This window comes from Kryptolebias marmoratus, linkage group LG19, assembly GCF_001649575.2.
Source record: "Kryptolebias marmoratus isolate JLee-2015 linkage group LG19, ASM164957v2, whole genome shotgun sequence".
In the NCBI taxonomy this organism is placed as follows: domain Eukaryota; kingdom Metazoa; phylum Chordata; class Actinopteri; order Cyprinodontiformes; family Rivulidae; genus Kryptolebias; species Kryptolebias marmoratus.
This window is the reverse complement of record NC_051448.1, coordinates 3,277,596-3,294,115: the sequence shown is the minus strand read 5'-3', so window position 1 is coordinate 3,294,115 and position 16,520 is coordinate 3,277,596. Positions and strand designations below refer to the sequence as shown.

Below are 16,520 nucleotides of genomic sequence, written 5' to 3'. Positions count from 1 at the left end.
ACGGGGCAGAGCGTGATTAGCTCGTCACGGCTGTCAGACACGCCCACCCTCCGCTGCTTCCTGTCTGCGCGAGCCGTTGGACCTGTTCTGTCTGTGGAGAGTCCTCGGCATGGACGGCGGCTCCGCTCCGCAACTTTTCACCGCCGATTCTTGTCGTTCGAAACGGTTCGTGTCGTTCGGAAATGGATTTGTGAACGGGACGAGCCTCAGCTGAGCCCCTCTGCGTGACTTAAACCGACCCTTTGAGACATCTTTTGGGTTTTTTTTTCTTCTTTTAGTTCGAGTTGTTGAAGGAAGAGTGGGGGGAAAAATGCCAGTGGCAACTCTTCTGCCTTTCACCGCGACCCCGAGTCGGAAGTCCGCCAGCCCGACTTCTTTCAGGTTAACGGAGAAATTCATTTTGTTGCTGGTGTTCAGCGCTTTCATCACGCTGTGTTTCGGGGCTATCTTCTTCCTGCCGGACTCGATCAGCGGAGTTCTCTTCCGTTCCCCGCCGGTGGAGACCAACACCCGCACGGGTCCGGAGAGCAGCGACTCCGGCTCGGCTGGAACCGAGGAAAGGAACCTGGATAAAATCAGGAGAGACCACGAAAAAGCTCTGCTGGAAGCCAAGGATACCCTGCAGAAAGCTCCCGGAGTTATTAAAGCGGAGATCCTAACTGTCAAGAGTCAGCTTGCAAATGACCGTCTGCTTCAAGGTGGGAATAATTTACCTGTGATCAGCTACCACCGCCCGCCCGGGGCGACCGGACACGAACCTGTGGACCTGGAGACCAGGACGAGGCGGGCCAAAGTCAAACAGGTAAAGTTCACCTTTACCCGAACCCTTCACGCCTGTGTCACGTTTACTACAAGACATGTTTCAGTAAACAAGAACTTTACCAGAAAAATCTGCATTTCTGTGAGAATTCAGCTGAAAACCTGGTTCTGAAATCTGTTGAAAAAAGTTAAAGCAAGCAGAACAGCAGCTAAAACTAACAAGACTACAGATAAAAGCTTAAACTGGTCAACCTGTAGCTAAATGCTAAAAGTATCAAAGCTGTAGCTAAAGCTAACAAAACAGCAGTTAAAGCTTAAATCAGCAAAACAGTAGCTAAAAGCTAAGATTAGCAAGATTTGAGCAAAAAGTTAAGATTAGCATGACTTTAGCAAAAAGCTAAGATTAGCATGACTTTAGGAAAAAGCTAAGATTAGCACAATTTAGCAAAAAGCTAAGATTAGCAAAATAGTACCAAAAAGCTAAGATTAGCAAAATAGTACCAAAAAGCTAAGATTAGCACGACTTTAGCAAAAAGCTAAGATTAACAAAACAGTAGCTAAAAGCTAAGATTAACAAGATTTGAGCAAAAAGCTAAGATTAACAAAACAGTAGCTAAAAGCTAAGATTACCAAGATTTGAGCAAAAAGCTAAGATTAGCAAAATAGTAGCTAAAAGCAAATATTAGCAAAAAGATAGGATTAGTAAAACTTTAGCAAAAAGATAAGATTAGCAAAACAGTAGCTAAAAGCCAAGCACAAACAACAAATTGTCTGTGACGGCGTCGTGTTTACAGCTGATTTTTACCTCATCGAAACAGGTTAAAGTGTTTTCTGTGAGCCGAACTGTAAAGACCCTTCGGCTGTGTTGACACAAACGAGTCCCGCCGCGATCAGAAGCCTGTCGCCTGCCGGCGAGCTCGGCAGCTGAATCCGGCTCATTTTGAACAGAGTTTGTATCCATGAGGGAAAATAACGATAAAGGCAGGAATCCCTCCCTCCCCCCGCTGCCCTGCCCGTCTGACAGGCCTCTTTGACACGCCGCTGCCGTAAAAACATGCTCGAGTTTCTCGTCATGAAGTAAAACCAGCAGCCCGTGTCTTCAGGGCGCTGCATAATCCCTGACAGTTAAGGAGGAGTCAACAGAAACTGCGCCTTCAGACCGTTACTTCATTATTAACGCTGCAAATCAGTTTGTTTCTATTTATTCAGACAGAATCCACGACGTGTCAGCTTTCAGCTGCGTCTCCTGATCTTTATCTAAAAAGGCAGAGTGGTGAACCTTGCATCCTGCAGCCTGTTGTGTGTTGTGTGTGTGTGTGTGTTGTGTGTGTGTTCGGGAAACGAGTGATGAAGTCCCAGAGGTGGTTTCAGGTGTTGGCTCGTAGCGTGCTGTCATCCTGCTGCTGCGTTACTTCACGTTTCCATCCACTTGTTCCTGGTGGTAAACTATCAAACCAGCAGGCAGAACAACATCTATCAGTCCCTGCTGAAAGGCAGGAGGAGGGCGATAATGTCTTTACCCTTGTCAGTGTTGTGTGTGTGTGTGTGTGTGTGTCATGAACCACAGGATGTACTTTAATAAATCGCTCAGGAAATAATGATTGGATGCACATCTAACTGACTAACTCCTGGAGTCAATCCACTTCAAGATGGCCGAAACAAGGACACACAAAAACTGCTATAATTTGGTCACTTTCACAGATATTGAGGTGAAACTTGGCGTAGTAGTAGCTGAGGGTGTTTCCTGAAACCTAATCCAAGGGCTGCTCGTTCCGCAAGATCTTAGCTTCAGACTTGAGCAGAACTTCAGCAGAATATCCCATGAAGCACCGGGCCGATTTATTTTAACGAAACTCCTAGAAAGTAATCGTTGGATGTGCATTTACAGCTGATTAATTCTGGAGTCAGTGCAATGCAAGATGGCTGCCACAGCCAACAGCCTTTAGAGAACACAGAGCTAAAATTTGGTCTGGTAGTAGCTGAGAGTCACCCCTAAAACATACTCTGAGCGAGACCATGTGAGACTTCCAGGTCTGACCGAAATGAGAGGATCTTAGGTGGGCGATATGGTATTTTTCTGTCTGTAAAATGTGTCTTTTGAGGAGAGGTGGCTCTAAATGTCCTCAGTAAGGACGTTTTACATGCCGTCCCTCCCATGGGCTGCTGATAGTCATGTGGTCGGCTGCTGACTCTGACTGAGTGAAAAGATAAGGAGTTCATGTCTTTACGGAGTGTGCACATACTGTTCATGAACGTGATAAATTCAGATGTATCTGTGGGTTACTGTAGCTCCGAGCTGCTGCTGATGGAGGCTGGAATATATGAGGACTTATAGACAATATGTATTTGTAAAGGTTGTTTTTTTTAGAAGAGAAATCTGTTATCCGGCGTTGATTATCTGGTTCTTATTACCTCCTGAGTGCCCGGAGGACTGATCAGCAGCCTCTGGCCGACAGCATAAGAGAGCAGCGTCATCAGGGCCAGGACTTGGCAGTTTACTCCCATCTGCAGGCCGATCGAGCAGCCACTCACTCAGGGATGAAGATGGTTTGAGAGAGAATGAGTAAAGGAAGCCATCTTTGTGAGGCGGAGGCATCCGTGTCCAACTGTCCCCCTCCTTCAATGCTGTTCCTGCTAGTATCGTAAGCAGCCATCAGGGTCTCAGTGTCCTAAGGATTGGTCGTTTGGACCCAGATGGTCCTTCCTTTTCATGAGAGCAACTAGTTTTGGGCGTTGATTCACCCTGAAGGAGCTGCTTATAAAGCTGAGTTTGGCTGCAGCTCCTCAGACTGAAGAAGACTTTTGGTTAAAAGACGAAACGTTTCATCCCGTCCAGAACATGACCTCTTTATACACTCCTGATCAAAATCTTAAGACCAGTCAAAAATTGCAAGAATTTGCATTTTGCACTATTGAGCGTAAATGCAGTTTGCAGAATATTCCCTGCTCAAAAGTTCTTGTCTCTTGCACTGATTTTTTCCTTTAACATTGTGAAGCTCTACTTAGAACCTTCTTAAGATCCAATAGTGCAAAATGCAAATTCTTGCAATTTTTTGACTGGTCTTAAGATTTTGATCAGGAGTGTATTGACCCCCTTGGTACTGTTCCTGCCATGAAAAGTTCTGTTTATTTGGTACTGAACATGACGTTAAAAACATGATATTCACAGGAAGCCTTTATGTTCACAGATTAAGTCGTCTGTAACCACATTACTTCATTAAAGAGTTAACATTTCCTGTCAGAGTTTTAATCTAAGATCATCTTATATAGCAGATATAAGGTTTTGTACGATCTTATTCGATATCGCAGGATGTCGCGCTCAGAGTATGTGTTGCAGATGACTCTCAGCTACTACCACAACAAATTTTAATTAAACTTCTGCAAAATTGACTGAGTTGTAGTTATTTTTGAGTTGGTAAAAGTCGATTAGCTGTGGCGGTCGACCTGAATTGGTTTGGCTTCAGACGTTAATCAGTCGTAGAGGCAGCTTTAATGATTATTTCCAGATAGTTTCATTAAAATCCTTCCTGTAGTCAGTGAGATATGTTGCTCTCAGACAAAGGCAATAACAAAAACATATGTATGGAATACTGGAATGATTAGATAAACAAACAAATACCTTATTTCCCTTATCTCCCCTTTCTTCTCCGTTAACACAAAGTTTAAAACCTTCTGTCTGCTTTAGCATCTCTGCCACTGTCATTTTATTTGGAGATCCAGTGTAGTGAGTATCTCTGATTGGTTGAAATGCAAGTTAGTAGGAAATATAAAACCCTGTCATTTAGATGTGATATCGATACCGCAGTGACATGAAATGTCATCAGGCAGCTCCACGCTGCACTAAACTAATCTTTATGCAAAATAAGATGCTCGTAGTTTCTTGTATTACACCATTATTGCCCTAAATTCTTGCTTTCATCAGCCAGTGATTTGTAATCCTCTTGGGTTGAGAATTCATAAGCAGTAGTGCTTTAAGCAGTCTAAAAAAAAAACAATAAACAAACACCCCCCACACCCTAAAAAATGTCACCTCCCGATCCTCGTGGTTATTGGAAAGTGTGATTTATTTTAGAAAGAGAATCATTTGTGTGTTTCATGGTTGAGGGAGAGGATCAAGTGTATATAGAGGTCACTTTTGACAGCGTTCAGCGCCGCCATGCTTCTTAATCTCCTTTTGATCAAAGTAAACACGCAGACAGATGGAGAAACGGGAGACGGCACCGAAATCACAACAAACCCAAACGCCGGGCAAAACTTCCAGTCTAATCGCAAAACTGATAAACACATATTGATTTGAGGGGTGAAAAACCACCACAAAATCCGATGTTTTTATCCTCTGTCCATGATGCCACGGGTGGAACGTGTTTTAGGAAGGAGAAGCAGAAACACTCTGACACGAATCAAGACGAAAACCGTAGTTTGACGCAACGAGGATGGTTGTTCGTGGTTAAACGCAAACAAAAGAAATGTCAGCAGAGGTAACTTGTCATTCGTCCGCATCGATAGTTTTAGTCACAGCTATCGATCAGAATCCCGCAGTTGTTTATCGTCTGCAGGAACGGTGAAAAACACGGAACCTGTAGCTTCATGTCTTCTGCGTGGGCAGAGATAATTGGATATTCAGAGCATGGTTTTAGGTATTCAGGTGTGATTTTTCTCCAGGGAAGGTTTAACATCCCGCGCCAGACTACCTGCCATCAGTTTATAGTGGCAAATATCAAACCATTACATTAAAAACAAGATGCTCCTTCAGCCTGACTGTCTTTTAAATTGATACCGAACCTATGATGTTTTCTCATTAAACTTCTGGGGCTTGGGTGTAATGTGTCATGATGGTGATCACAGACAATAGTTTTAACACCAGCTGAAGAAATTGGGCTCCAAAAAGGAGTGAGTCACCGATAATCATTTACAGCAAAAATAAAAAGCTTTCTACTCTCAGTAATTTTAAAAATACGTCTTTTATAGTGAATACCTTCAAACCAGAAACTATCCGACCTTTTTTCTCTGCTTAAACGATGAATCTTTATTCAGTGCTGTTAATTAAACTGACGTTAACACTTACAGCTGTCATTTTTCATCGCTGACATCACTGGCTGTCAAGATGAAAACGATGGAGCAGGATTATTTTAACCCCCTAATTCATTTAAGGGGGTGTCTGCATGGAGTGTGTTGAAGCTTTCAACCTGTCTGCAAAGCTCACGGTTTATCCACCCTTCCTGTTGACGATACACAGCAACACGAGCGCGCCGTCACACGCTGTTGGTGTTTAGTGGCTTTGTGTTATTTCGAGATGGGTTTTTAAATTATGTGTAGATTAAGCTGTGAGATGCCAGCTTGTTGCTCTGATCCGGTTGTCCGGGGGTCCGCCCTGCGCTCCTGGTGGGACGGGCGGCGGCGACCACCCCGTAAAGTGTCCAACACGGTCCCTACAATCCGCTGAATCTGTTTGCCTCCTGGAAATCAAAGGCTCTCTGGAGGATCCTGCCTCCCCGCGGCGTTCACTCAGTCTCACCGAGGCTTTCGAGGCGGCAGCAGCCGGGGGTAATCATGCAAACCTCTGCTGACAAACAAGGAACATGAAGGTGGATGAGGCCAATGCTGGACTGTGGGACACACCTGCATTATTTAACACATTAAACTGCTGTCCTGCCTGGCAGCAACATGTCAGGGGCCGTGCTGAGATCGGAGAACGGTAACGGAAGGGTTCATTTTTATTTAAAACCTTTTAACAAGCATCCTGCAGGATTTCTACCATTCGGACATCCTGGTGTTTAAATATGTTACCGTCCTCTAGACCCTCCTCTTTTGATTGACACCTCTTTTGACCAATTAGGTCGATATATGAGCCCTCCACAGCCAATCATACTACAACTTTACTACTGAAATCCTAGTTACCAGAACAACAAAACAATTTAAATTATTACTTTTACAAAGACGCCAAACATTTGCATGTACTCCAAGTGGTTCAAGTGGCTTTTTTTAGGTGTTTTTTGTCATTTTTGGGGAGGAGTGTTAACAGGTTAATTAATTTTATTTCATTTTAATAGACACCTAAGATTTCTGTACCAATCAAGCAGCAAATCTACATTACAAAATTACCTTTTTGTGAATATCAGTGTGTTTAAATGATATGGAGCACATGTGATTGAAGTATACCTTTATGTAATTAAAAGAACTGTTTTGTTGAGCACTGAAAATATGAAATTAATGTTTACGTTGCGAGAAGAAGGGATGGATCTGTTGCGCACCATAAATAGAACAAATCCTTGTCACATTTATGTTTGATAGAAAAGGATCTTATTTACTTTTCATGCACAGAAAAAAGGAAAATCAATATGTTTACTGTCTGCTGAGGCTCTCAGATCAGGCTGTTCTCCTGAAGGAAAACAAGAAATCTTCTATATTTTTCGATCCAATTTTGTAAAAAAAAAAGAAGCTGTGGATAAACAGAGAATATCCTTCACCACAGCCAACAACGTGCCCCTAAATAACAGTCAGTCAGGCATATCTTGGTTTGCCAAAAAGATTTCCATATATATATAATATTTACATACTGTAGTTCAGAAACGGAGGAAAGCCTTCACTTTGTCTGACAGCATCCTCATAATCCTCAGGAATTTAAGCCTGAAAGACACTGGGTTGGTATCATTACACACCCAACAACAGGAAAAAATACACTTTTAGGTTTTAATGCTTACTCTGTATAAATTTAGAGATTTCTTTGGAACTGAATTGTACAGTACGGCTCAGAAGTCTTTCACTAACCTGCATTCCTTTAGTTTCTGTGTCCAAGGAGCCAGATGTTATTGGGATCTTTTAAGGTGGTATAGCGCTATATATTTCCAGGTGTTCTGATTGTCTTTGAGAGTTTTTCTTCAGACAGCAGCTCTGAACACGAGCAGAAGGGGAGCAAATGTTTCCTCGTCTAAAACGACTCAGAGCTCCTAAACGTGGGGCGGATCAAGCGAACGCCATATTGTAGATCTTTGAGCTGCTTCGTGTTGACATCATGATGTTGTTTTCTTTGGCGCCATATGTTCTCAAAAGAATGAAAGTAGAGTTCCTTGAAGGAACAGCTACTACCACACCGAATCTTAGCTGAACATCTGTAAAAATGAAAGAGTTGGAGCCATTTCTGTGTTTGGTAAGGTTAATTAGCTGTGGTGTCCATCTTGGGTTGGGTTTGCTCCAATGGATAGATGGATAGATAAACTTTATCCCCCCTCTTAAAAGTGACGGAAACTCCCTCTGATACAGGCAGTACACTTAAAGATAGAGAGGGGATTTTAAAAACAAGGACTGAAAGAAACCAAAGAGAAGCTGGCTTTACTTTTATTTTAACTTGTTCAGCATGGCTATCACAGATGGACTTTTCACAACTTTCCCGGCTCTTTTACAACTTGTTTGTTTGCACTTTTTGGATTGTTAAATATTCTTTTTCGTGGTTCTTCTTTAAGTGATAGAAGAGGTTTGTTGTGTTGGCGTCAGATGAGAAAACAGTCTAATAGCAGAGTTAGCATTAGCATTAGCAGAGTTAGCATATTAGCTTTTTCTGCTCCGTGTCGGACTTCTTGAACCAAATCACAGACGTCCCCCTGGTTTTGGTAAAAGTCTTTCTTCTTGGGCTGCCTGCTAGCTGTCTCTACTTGTTGCGACCCCGGGTTTGATACTTCCTGCGTCTCCATCTTTCAGCACTTATGGTGAAAACACGGCGCCGCACAGAAAGCCGCTGCCGTAAAGCAGCGTCATGTCGCAAAACGGAGGTTCTTCGCAAAATAGTTATTTTTTCTTCTTATTTATCACTTCTATAAACTGTATGTCTGCAAAATGACAACACTAATACATTCGTTGTAGCCTACATGATGAAATATTTACATGAATCATTGATACAATTATGATAGAAACGATAGAAGAAAATATATCACAATAGACACTTTCTATCGATATGTATCGTTATATCGCCCAGCACTACTCCAACTTAACGAGGTGTGATTTGATTGAATCATCCTTCTTCGTGGCTGCGGTTAAAGCTAGCTGCGTAGGTAATGAAGCTGTTGCCTCGCCATCCCTGCGGTTCTTTGTTTCTACCTGCAGCGGCATTGAAACCCTCCTGTTCCTGCAACACTTCCTGTCAGGCCCTCCAGTCTCCCAGTCCCAACGCGGCGCTGCCGTCTGAGCAGCAGCTGTTGTCCCGTGCGGCTCGCCGTCCCGACTGCTGATGAAAGATAAGGTTTTCTCTGTGTGCGGGGTGATGAGGTGAAGGTTGTTGCTTTTGCAAAACATATGCAAATGAGCGTTTAGCTTGCCGTAAGCAGTGTGTCGACATTATGGTTTTCAAAGAAAAATTGCTCTTCATCCTGTCGGCGCATCAAGTCCTGTGGCACATCTTCCTCTGTAAAATGCACAGAGGGGAAAAAATAAGCTGTCTTTTAAACACACATCTCAGAAAGAAGTCGCTCGGGGTTTGTTGAAGTCTCTGGGCGCCACCCGAAGTTGACTGTCGATGACAGATGAAACATCTCAGTCCGCTCCCTCTCTCCTTATTTCCTTCCACTTGTGTTTTCTTTACTCCTCTCAGTTGTGTTCTTTGTGCAGCTGTTGTTCCTTGTATCTCCAGTTTTTTCCCCTTTTCTGTTTTGCTCAGTTCAGAAATCGTCTCTGTTGTTTCTGCCGTCAATTACCTTTCCACGGAGCGTGCGTCACAAGCATACGTGAGCTTCAACATGAAAACCCAGTTTTGCTTCTTCTCTGCCAAACTTCAGAGCCTGACATTTATGCTCTTTTCTCAACAAACCTCTCCTGTTTCTGTGTCGGCCATTTGAACTAATTGCCCGGGTCCTGCCTCTTTTCTCGGAGCAGAAACCAGACTCTTGTGTCTGTCTGTCAGGTAGAATTACTGCCGGCTCCTTCCAGGTGCTTTCTTTAATTTTCTAATGGTTATAATAGCTCCGGCTCACAACTACCACCACTGTTTTTGAAGACCATTGAAGACCATTTTGGACTAAAGCTCTGGCAGTCGATAAGCATTCCTTCAAGGGTTTTTTTTGGTTTGTTTTGCATGTTTAGCTGATTTATTTTATTTAATTTATCTAATGTAATGTTTGTTTTGTCCATCCTGATTAGTTTGTTGGTGGTGTGTGTTGTTAGCAGTCATTAATCACTGACGTTCTCTCAGATAATAGATCGACATAAAACTCAATGTGTTTTGTATTGATAGCTATAATTTGTACCTATGTGTGTCCTAATGCAACCCTATCTGTTTTAGTATTTTAATAATGTTAGATATTACCCATTTTTAGCCGTATTTAAACATTCAAAGTCAAAGTAAAAGCCCAGTCAGAAGAAAAAAGCTTCAAAACTTGGAGAGCCCATTCATTTAAAAACCTTTTTCACAAACAATCTATAAAGGGAAATGGAACATGTCAGTGGTCCTCAGAAAGCCCGTTTTTTTATGTGACTTTTTATACGAGGAGGTCTGTCTTGGCGACTTGTCCAGCGTTAAATTATTAATGCCACATCTGCTTCGGTTGTATCAAGAGGTTTAACACCCCCCCCCAGAGAATAATAACATTGACATCTGCTTTAATTTCCTAAAATTAAGACTAAACATGACATAAATCTATATTTGAATGGGCCGAGCGGCGTAATAAGCAGTTAACCCACTTAATTTACCTTCTTTGTTGAAAGTAGATGTTTTAGGACTCGTGCTCTGTGTCCGATTGTCGCCTTCTTTCAGTCTCCATTAAAGCGTAATGACATCATAATTATTATTGAATGTGCACAATTTTATTAGTGGTCAGAAACAATTAGTGTTGGATTTATTAAGTTTGTGACAGTCGGATTTCTGCATGTTGTTCACGTTGACATGGTGTGGTAGGAGGGTTTAAATGTAGTACTGGAAGGTACTGTAGATATAATAAATACTAAGAATAGATACTTTTATTGAGCTGAGAGTGAAACTGAAAAAATGGGGGTTCTAACCTCTGTTTGGATTGTTTCAAACGAGCATTCTGCTGAACTAATAATTAAAATAAATGAAAGAAAATAATTATAACCACTATAGTGATTAAAGTTGGAGTCGTTAAAAGCAGACGGTGTTTGGAAGTTGTAGGTCAGGTTTTAAAAAGTTAGAATCGGCAGAGAACAGTTTTAATTGGTGCATCCTTATTTTGTATGTGGTCCTAATGAGCAGCCCTCCGGCTCTGGATCATTTAAATCCACATAAGACATGGATTTTTGCTGCAGGGCTCCTGGTATGTCAGGGTGGATTTATCTATCCGCTGAAAGGCTTTCAGGGAAATATAATAGTTTAACCTGCAGCATTTGGAATAGAAATGTTCTCGGTTTTATGTTTCTGACCTCCTTTCTATGAGATCTTTCTATCAAGATTTACCGACTGGTTAAAATTCCATACACACTCTAACTGTGTGTCCCTTTCAGTATTTGTGTATTATAGCCTTTGTAATGTCCGGCTATAGCCCAGGGCGAGCCCCAGAATCTCACACATCACACACAAAGATGGTTTATTAAGCTTCATATCCTAAGGAGTAACCATCTCAGAGGCACATTCAGCCTCTTACAGCTTTATTACTGCGCACGAAGCCATCCGGCGCTGATTTGGAAAGCTTGGAGCAAAATAAATAAGATGGATCACAAATATCTAAAAAGTGTATTGTAGGTCAAAGCACAAGCAAGCCCTGAACTGTGGATGGAGTGCTGCATTGCTGAAGGAGAAGACTGAACGTATAAATTATACCAAATAAACTCACCGAGCCATCAGCAGTGATATTAAAACTCTTATCAGCTCCTGTGACGACAAACATTTGTCCCCCAAAACATCCAAGCTTTGGCAAAAAGGCCTAAAAGTCTACATTTTTTTAACCAAAGATGTTGTTATTGTCCTTTTGGTGAAGGAAAAGCAATAATGTTTATTTGTGTATGTTTGCACCATCAGCAAAATTTCTCATGAATCCCGTAACAGATTTTAATTAAACTTTGACAAAATAATCTACAACTGTCAACCTGATTCAACAGAAACGTGTATAACTAAGAGCTAAGACTTGGTGTGGTAGTAGCTGAGACTGATCCCCAACCTGTATTGTGACGGTTACCCATAAATTGTCTGTTAGCAAAATATCTCATGAACAACCAAACAGATTTTAATAAACTTTTCAGAAAATAGTCATTAGCTGTACCTCTACCACTGGTTGGTATGGAGTCAACCCAATTCAAGATGGCCACCACTGCTAATTAACACAAAAATGGCTCAAACTCTGTCAGTTTTCCAGATATTGAGCTACGTTTCGGTGTGGTAGTAGCTGAGCATCGTCCTTAACAGATAATTCACCTGCAGCAGATTTGCTGAACACCTCGGCCTTAACTGTTGGAGTTAAACCTTTTGTCTGTTAGCAAAATATCTTATAAACCATTGGATGGTTTTTAAAACGGTAGCCAAGCTAGCTGACACATAAATGAGTATACTTCAGTAAATTTTACAGATACTGAGCTAAAACTTGGTCTGGTAGTAGCTGAAAGTCATTCACAACACATGCTGTAAGTACCAGATGCAAGACACCACAAAAATAATATTATTTTTTAAGGTTTGACCTAAATAGCTGTAACTGCGTCATTTCTCAACATGAAGACCATTTTGGACTAAAGCTCTGGCAGGTGATAAGCATTCCTTCAAGGGTTTTTTTGGTTTGTTTTGCATGTTTAGCTGATTTATTTTATTTTATTTATCTAATGTGATGTTTGTTTTGTCCATCCTGATTAGTTTGTTGGTGGTGTGTGTTGTTAGCAGTCATTAATCACTGATGTTCTCTCAGATAATAGTTCGACATAAAACTCAACGTGTTGCTTCTTTTCAGATCAAAACTTTGGATGGCCATTAGTGAGTTTTGTGCATCGTTTCTCTTTCGGTGTGGTGATGCATGAAGGCAGGCAGTGATGTTATTTTATTCAGTTAAATGTTTTTACGCAGGCAGAGAATGCCAGCGAAGTAAAATGGGCTCGCTGTTTTGTTATGAGTCATTCTGGTGCCTGTGGACGTTTTAAACCATGCTTTCAGCTGTCCGCTGGTACTGCAGCAGTCAGTCAGCAGTGTTGCAGTGCCTTGAGCTTACACAAGACTAAGAGAAATTAGTGCCTGAAAAAGTTAGCTAAATGAAATGTCAATAGCAAGTCATCAATAACCCTTCCTGCTCCCTCTGCAAATCACTTTGTCTGCTGCCTGCTTCGCTCTGCTGCACTTACAGCTTCGCTTTTAAGATTCCATCACAGTCAGACATAAACCGGCGGATGTGCATTTAAAACTATAAAAATCAGACCTAAAAAAGATACATAGTGTGCTGCTTCTCAGCACAATCTAAAATAGACTTAAAGGTTGGGGAAAAGGGAAGTGTTTGTGGAGTTTGATTTTCTTCTTACTCACTCAGAGCTCTCCTGCATGTATAGACCGACCTTTCCGGTCAAAGATGAGCTTTTAAGCTTCTTATTTATTTATTTTACTGAATCTATCAATGCACCAGAAAGTTTGACCTGCTGCAGACACAGACCTGGGTTTTTCTGCTTCCATATGTGTTCCCCTGTTCCTGCTGACCATTAACAGATATCAGTAACTCTGTTTTTTTCTTATTATTGCTAAACGAATAGAGGTTTGGTTGTTATTTTTAAGTTGACCTTCCCTTTTTCACATTTCTGTTTCCTTTAACATTGTGGTTCTTATTAAAACTGCTGACTTTTTCTTTCTTCAGAGGGCTCTGTGTGACGTTCAGGTCTTCATTTCTTTTATGAACCTAATTATTGCCCGCTGCCGAAGGTGAAAGGGCAGTGCTTTTGCTCGTGTGTGAGTTTGTTTGCTTGTCCACGGGACAGATTTGAATAAATCTCACAGAAAGTAGTCATTGGATGTGCATCTACAACTGATTAACTTTAGCTTTCGGTCCAATTCAAGATGGCCACCACAGCTTATTGACCTTAGCAAATACAAACACAGTAATAACTCAGAAAACTTAACAGATATTGAGCTAAAATTTGGTGTGGTAGTAGTTGAGAGTCATCCTCTCCTGTCCTTTAACTCTCTCTGACATTTAAACCCTTCTGTCATCCTGAGAGCCTAATGGTCCTAACTATGATCCTAATAACGTACTTTTAACACGAGCTGTTGAAAGTGAAGCATTTTTCCCCCGTGCTAAAACTGTAGAGAAGTGTTAATGGAATCCAAACATTAATTAGCTCATGTCTAAGAGCAACATGCTCAGAAAGGCTGCCTTTAGATGATGATTAATTAGCTCCTCTGTACAAATGCAACTATTAAATCCAGGCTTTTATTCCACATTTTGCGGTATTTGACCGTGGAAAGAGACAAACAATTGAAAAGAACGCTGAGAACCCGGTGGGAGGATACACCAAAGATCAGACATGACATGCTGCGCATTTCTTAATGGATCATTAGCAGTCTCCAGTTGGATTGCAGGATTATTAGCATTCCCGCTGCTATAGACAGTGATGTATGCCGGGGCTCTGGGTGAATGCTCGATGGAAAATCTATGGGCCGGCATGGCCATTAATGACCACATGTAAATGTTGTAGCTCCTGGATTAGTGAGGCCAGGAGGTGCAATTTGTCCGCATCGTTCTTGGAGCTACGACGGCACTAGCTTATTAACAATCAACAGTTATTACATTTTAGCCCACAAGTACACAACAGTGGGTTTATTATTGGAGGACAATCAGAACAACCCTGTTTTCAGTTTGTTTCAGAAGTGTTGTTAGCTACGGTGCTTTTCTGTTCGATGGTTAGTCTGTGAGAGAACAAGCAGCAACACACACACACACACACACACACACGAAGAAACATTTCATTATTACCCACAACCAAAGGTAACAATGATTGTCTAAGTCTGTGCGTGTGTTTGGCTGCCATGTTAGCAAAATATCTGATCAACCACTGGACTGATGTTAATGAAGCTTTCAGAAAGTAATCACTGGATGGACACGCAGTCAACCAAATTCAAGATGGCCGTCCCAGCAAACCTTAAAATGGGTATTAGTCAGTTAATTTTACGGATATGGGGCTAAAACTTGGCGTGGTAGTAGCTGAGACTGAGCCCCAACACACATGTTTGTGTCAACAGGTTACACAAGATCTGTGTTTAAAATGTTACCATCAAATATTTGGAGTCAACTCTGGTTGTTAGCAAAATATCTCATGAACTTAGAACTTCAAGGAAACGGCCATTAGCTGTGCCTCTAAAACTGATCAACGATTGGGCCAAACCCAATTCAAGATGGCCTCCGTAGCCAACGTGGCAAACACAAAACTGTCAGTTTTACAGATATTTTGGGCCAACTTGGTGTGGAAGTAGCTGAGATTCCTCCTCGACAGATCCCTCATAGCGTTATTTTCAAGGTTTGTCCAAAACTTTTACAATAATAAGATCACGGAGATTTCAGATGATCTTTGTCGGAAACTCTGGCATGAGAGCTGAAGTTTTTTATTTTTAGAGTCAACCCAATTCAAGATGGCCACCACAGCTAATTAACACAAAAATGGCTCCATCTCTGTCAGTTTTCCAGACATTGAGCTACGTTTCGGTAATTGACGTGCAGCAGATTGGACATCATCTCTGCTGAACACCTCGGCCTTAGCTGTTGGAGTTAAACCTTTTTGTCTGTTAGCAAAATATCTTAAGAACCATTGGATGGATTTTAATGAAACTCTCTTTGGAGTCAGACCATTTCAAAATGGTAGCCAAGAGATTTTAGATGATCTTATTTTGAAACTCTGACATGAGAGCTGAAGTTTTTTATTTTTAAGTTCAGCTTATGCTGCTGCTGCATCTTTAATCATGTGGATAAATAAACGAGATGTTTTTAAAGCTTTAAAGGGTTTTTGGAAAATCATTTATTTCCCTCTGCTGGAGAAGCCAAAGCTCGGAGCATCCCGTGCAGATCTGTTATTGGATATGGAGAGGGCGTATTCGCTGATCATATTTCCTGTCCAGGGTTGGGTTACAACTCACTTACGTTTGTTTTGATATTGATCCCTTTGCGCAAACAACTCGAGTCCATTATATTGAATAATAGGAAAATGCGGAGAGACAGAAATATTCCTATTTGCTCCTTGTCAACAATGCGGCTGCTCGTTCCCAGTAAATACAAGCTTCAGGAAGTTAATAGCATGAGCTGTTTTGGATTTGAAACCTTTTTATGCCGTGGTCTCTAGCTGGGATGTGGTATTCTGACAACAAGTCATGTAGTCCTCTAATGGGAAAGACTCTTGGATATTCAATATTAACGTGTCTCAAGTACTACAGGGGCTGTGGTTGGCTGATTCTCTCCCCCCTTCTAATCCAATTCAGTCTAATACCCAGAATCACAGGCTGTCAATCACATACTCCATTTATTTTTCAATCTCCCTGTCCTTCCTTCTCGCCTTTTTCCATGCGAGGGCTAGAATTTTAAAGCGGCAACCTCTGCCGTTCTGAAATTTATATCAGCTTTTTCTTTGGTTTTGTCACGAAAAACAAAAACTTAAAGGTTTGGAGAAGTTCTGATTTGAGAATCTGAGCCCAGAACATTAAGAAAATGACTGTTTTGTTCAAAAAAAGTTAAAAAACAAAAACAACTGGACTTCTATTCTGTAGCTGAAGACGTTTCGCTTCTCATCCGAGGAGCTTTCTCAATTCAGAAATAGAGAGTGTGGAGTTGAGCTTTTAAAGCTGAGATGTGATGTAAGCTGGATTGCTTGCAAAT

At 41.4% G+C, this 16,520-nt stretch overlaps 1 protein-coding gene across 1 annotated transcript in view; it reads left to right on the top strand.

Annotated features, from left to right (window-relative positions):
* Positions 1 to 74: 74 nt before the first annotated feature.
* Positions 75 to 16,520, top strand: part of man1a1 (mannosidase, alpha, class 1A, member 1) — a 119,169-nt gene continuing 102,723 nt past the window's right edge. Inside the window, exon 1 of the mRNA XM_017431421.3 lies at positions 75 to 802. Within this exon, the coding sequence (XP_017286910.1) occupies positions 311 to 802 (492 nt within the window). The 5' untranslated portion in view covers positions 75 to 310. The remainder of the gene's footprint in view (positions 803 to 16,520) is intronic.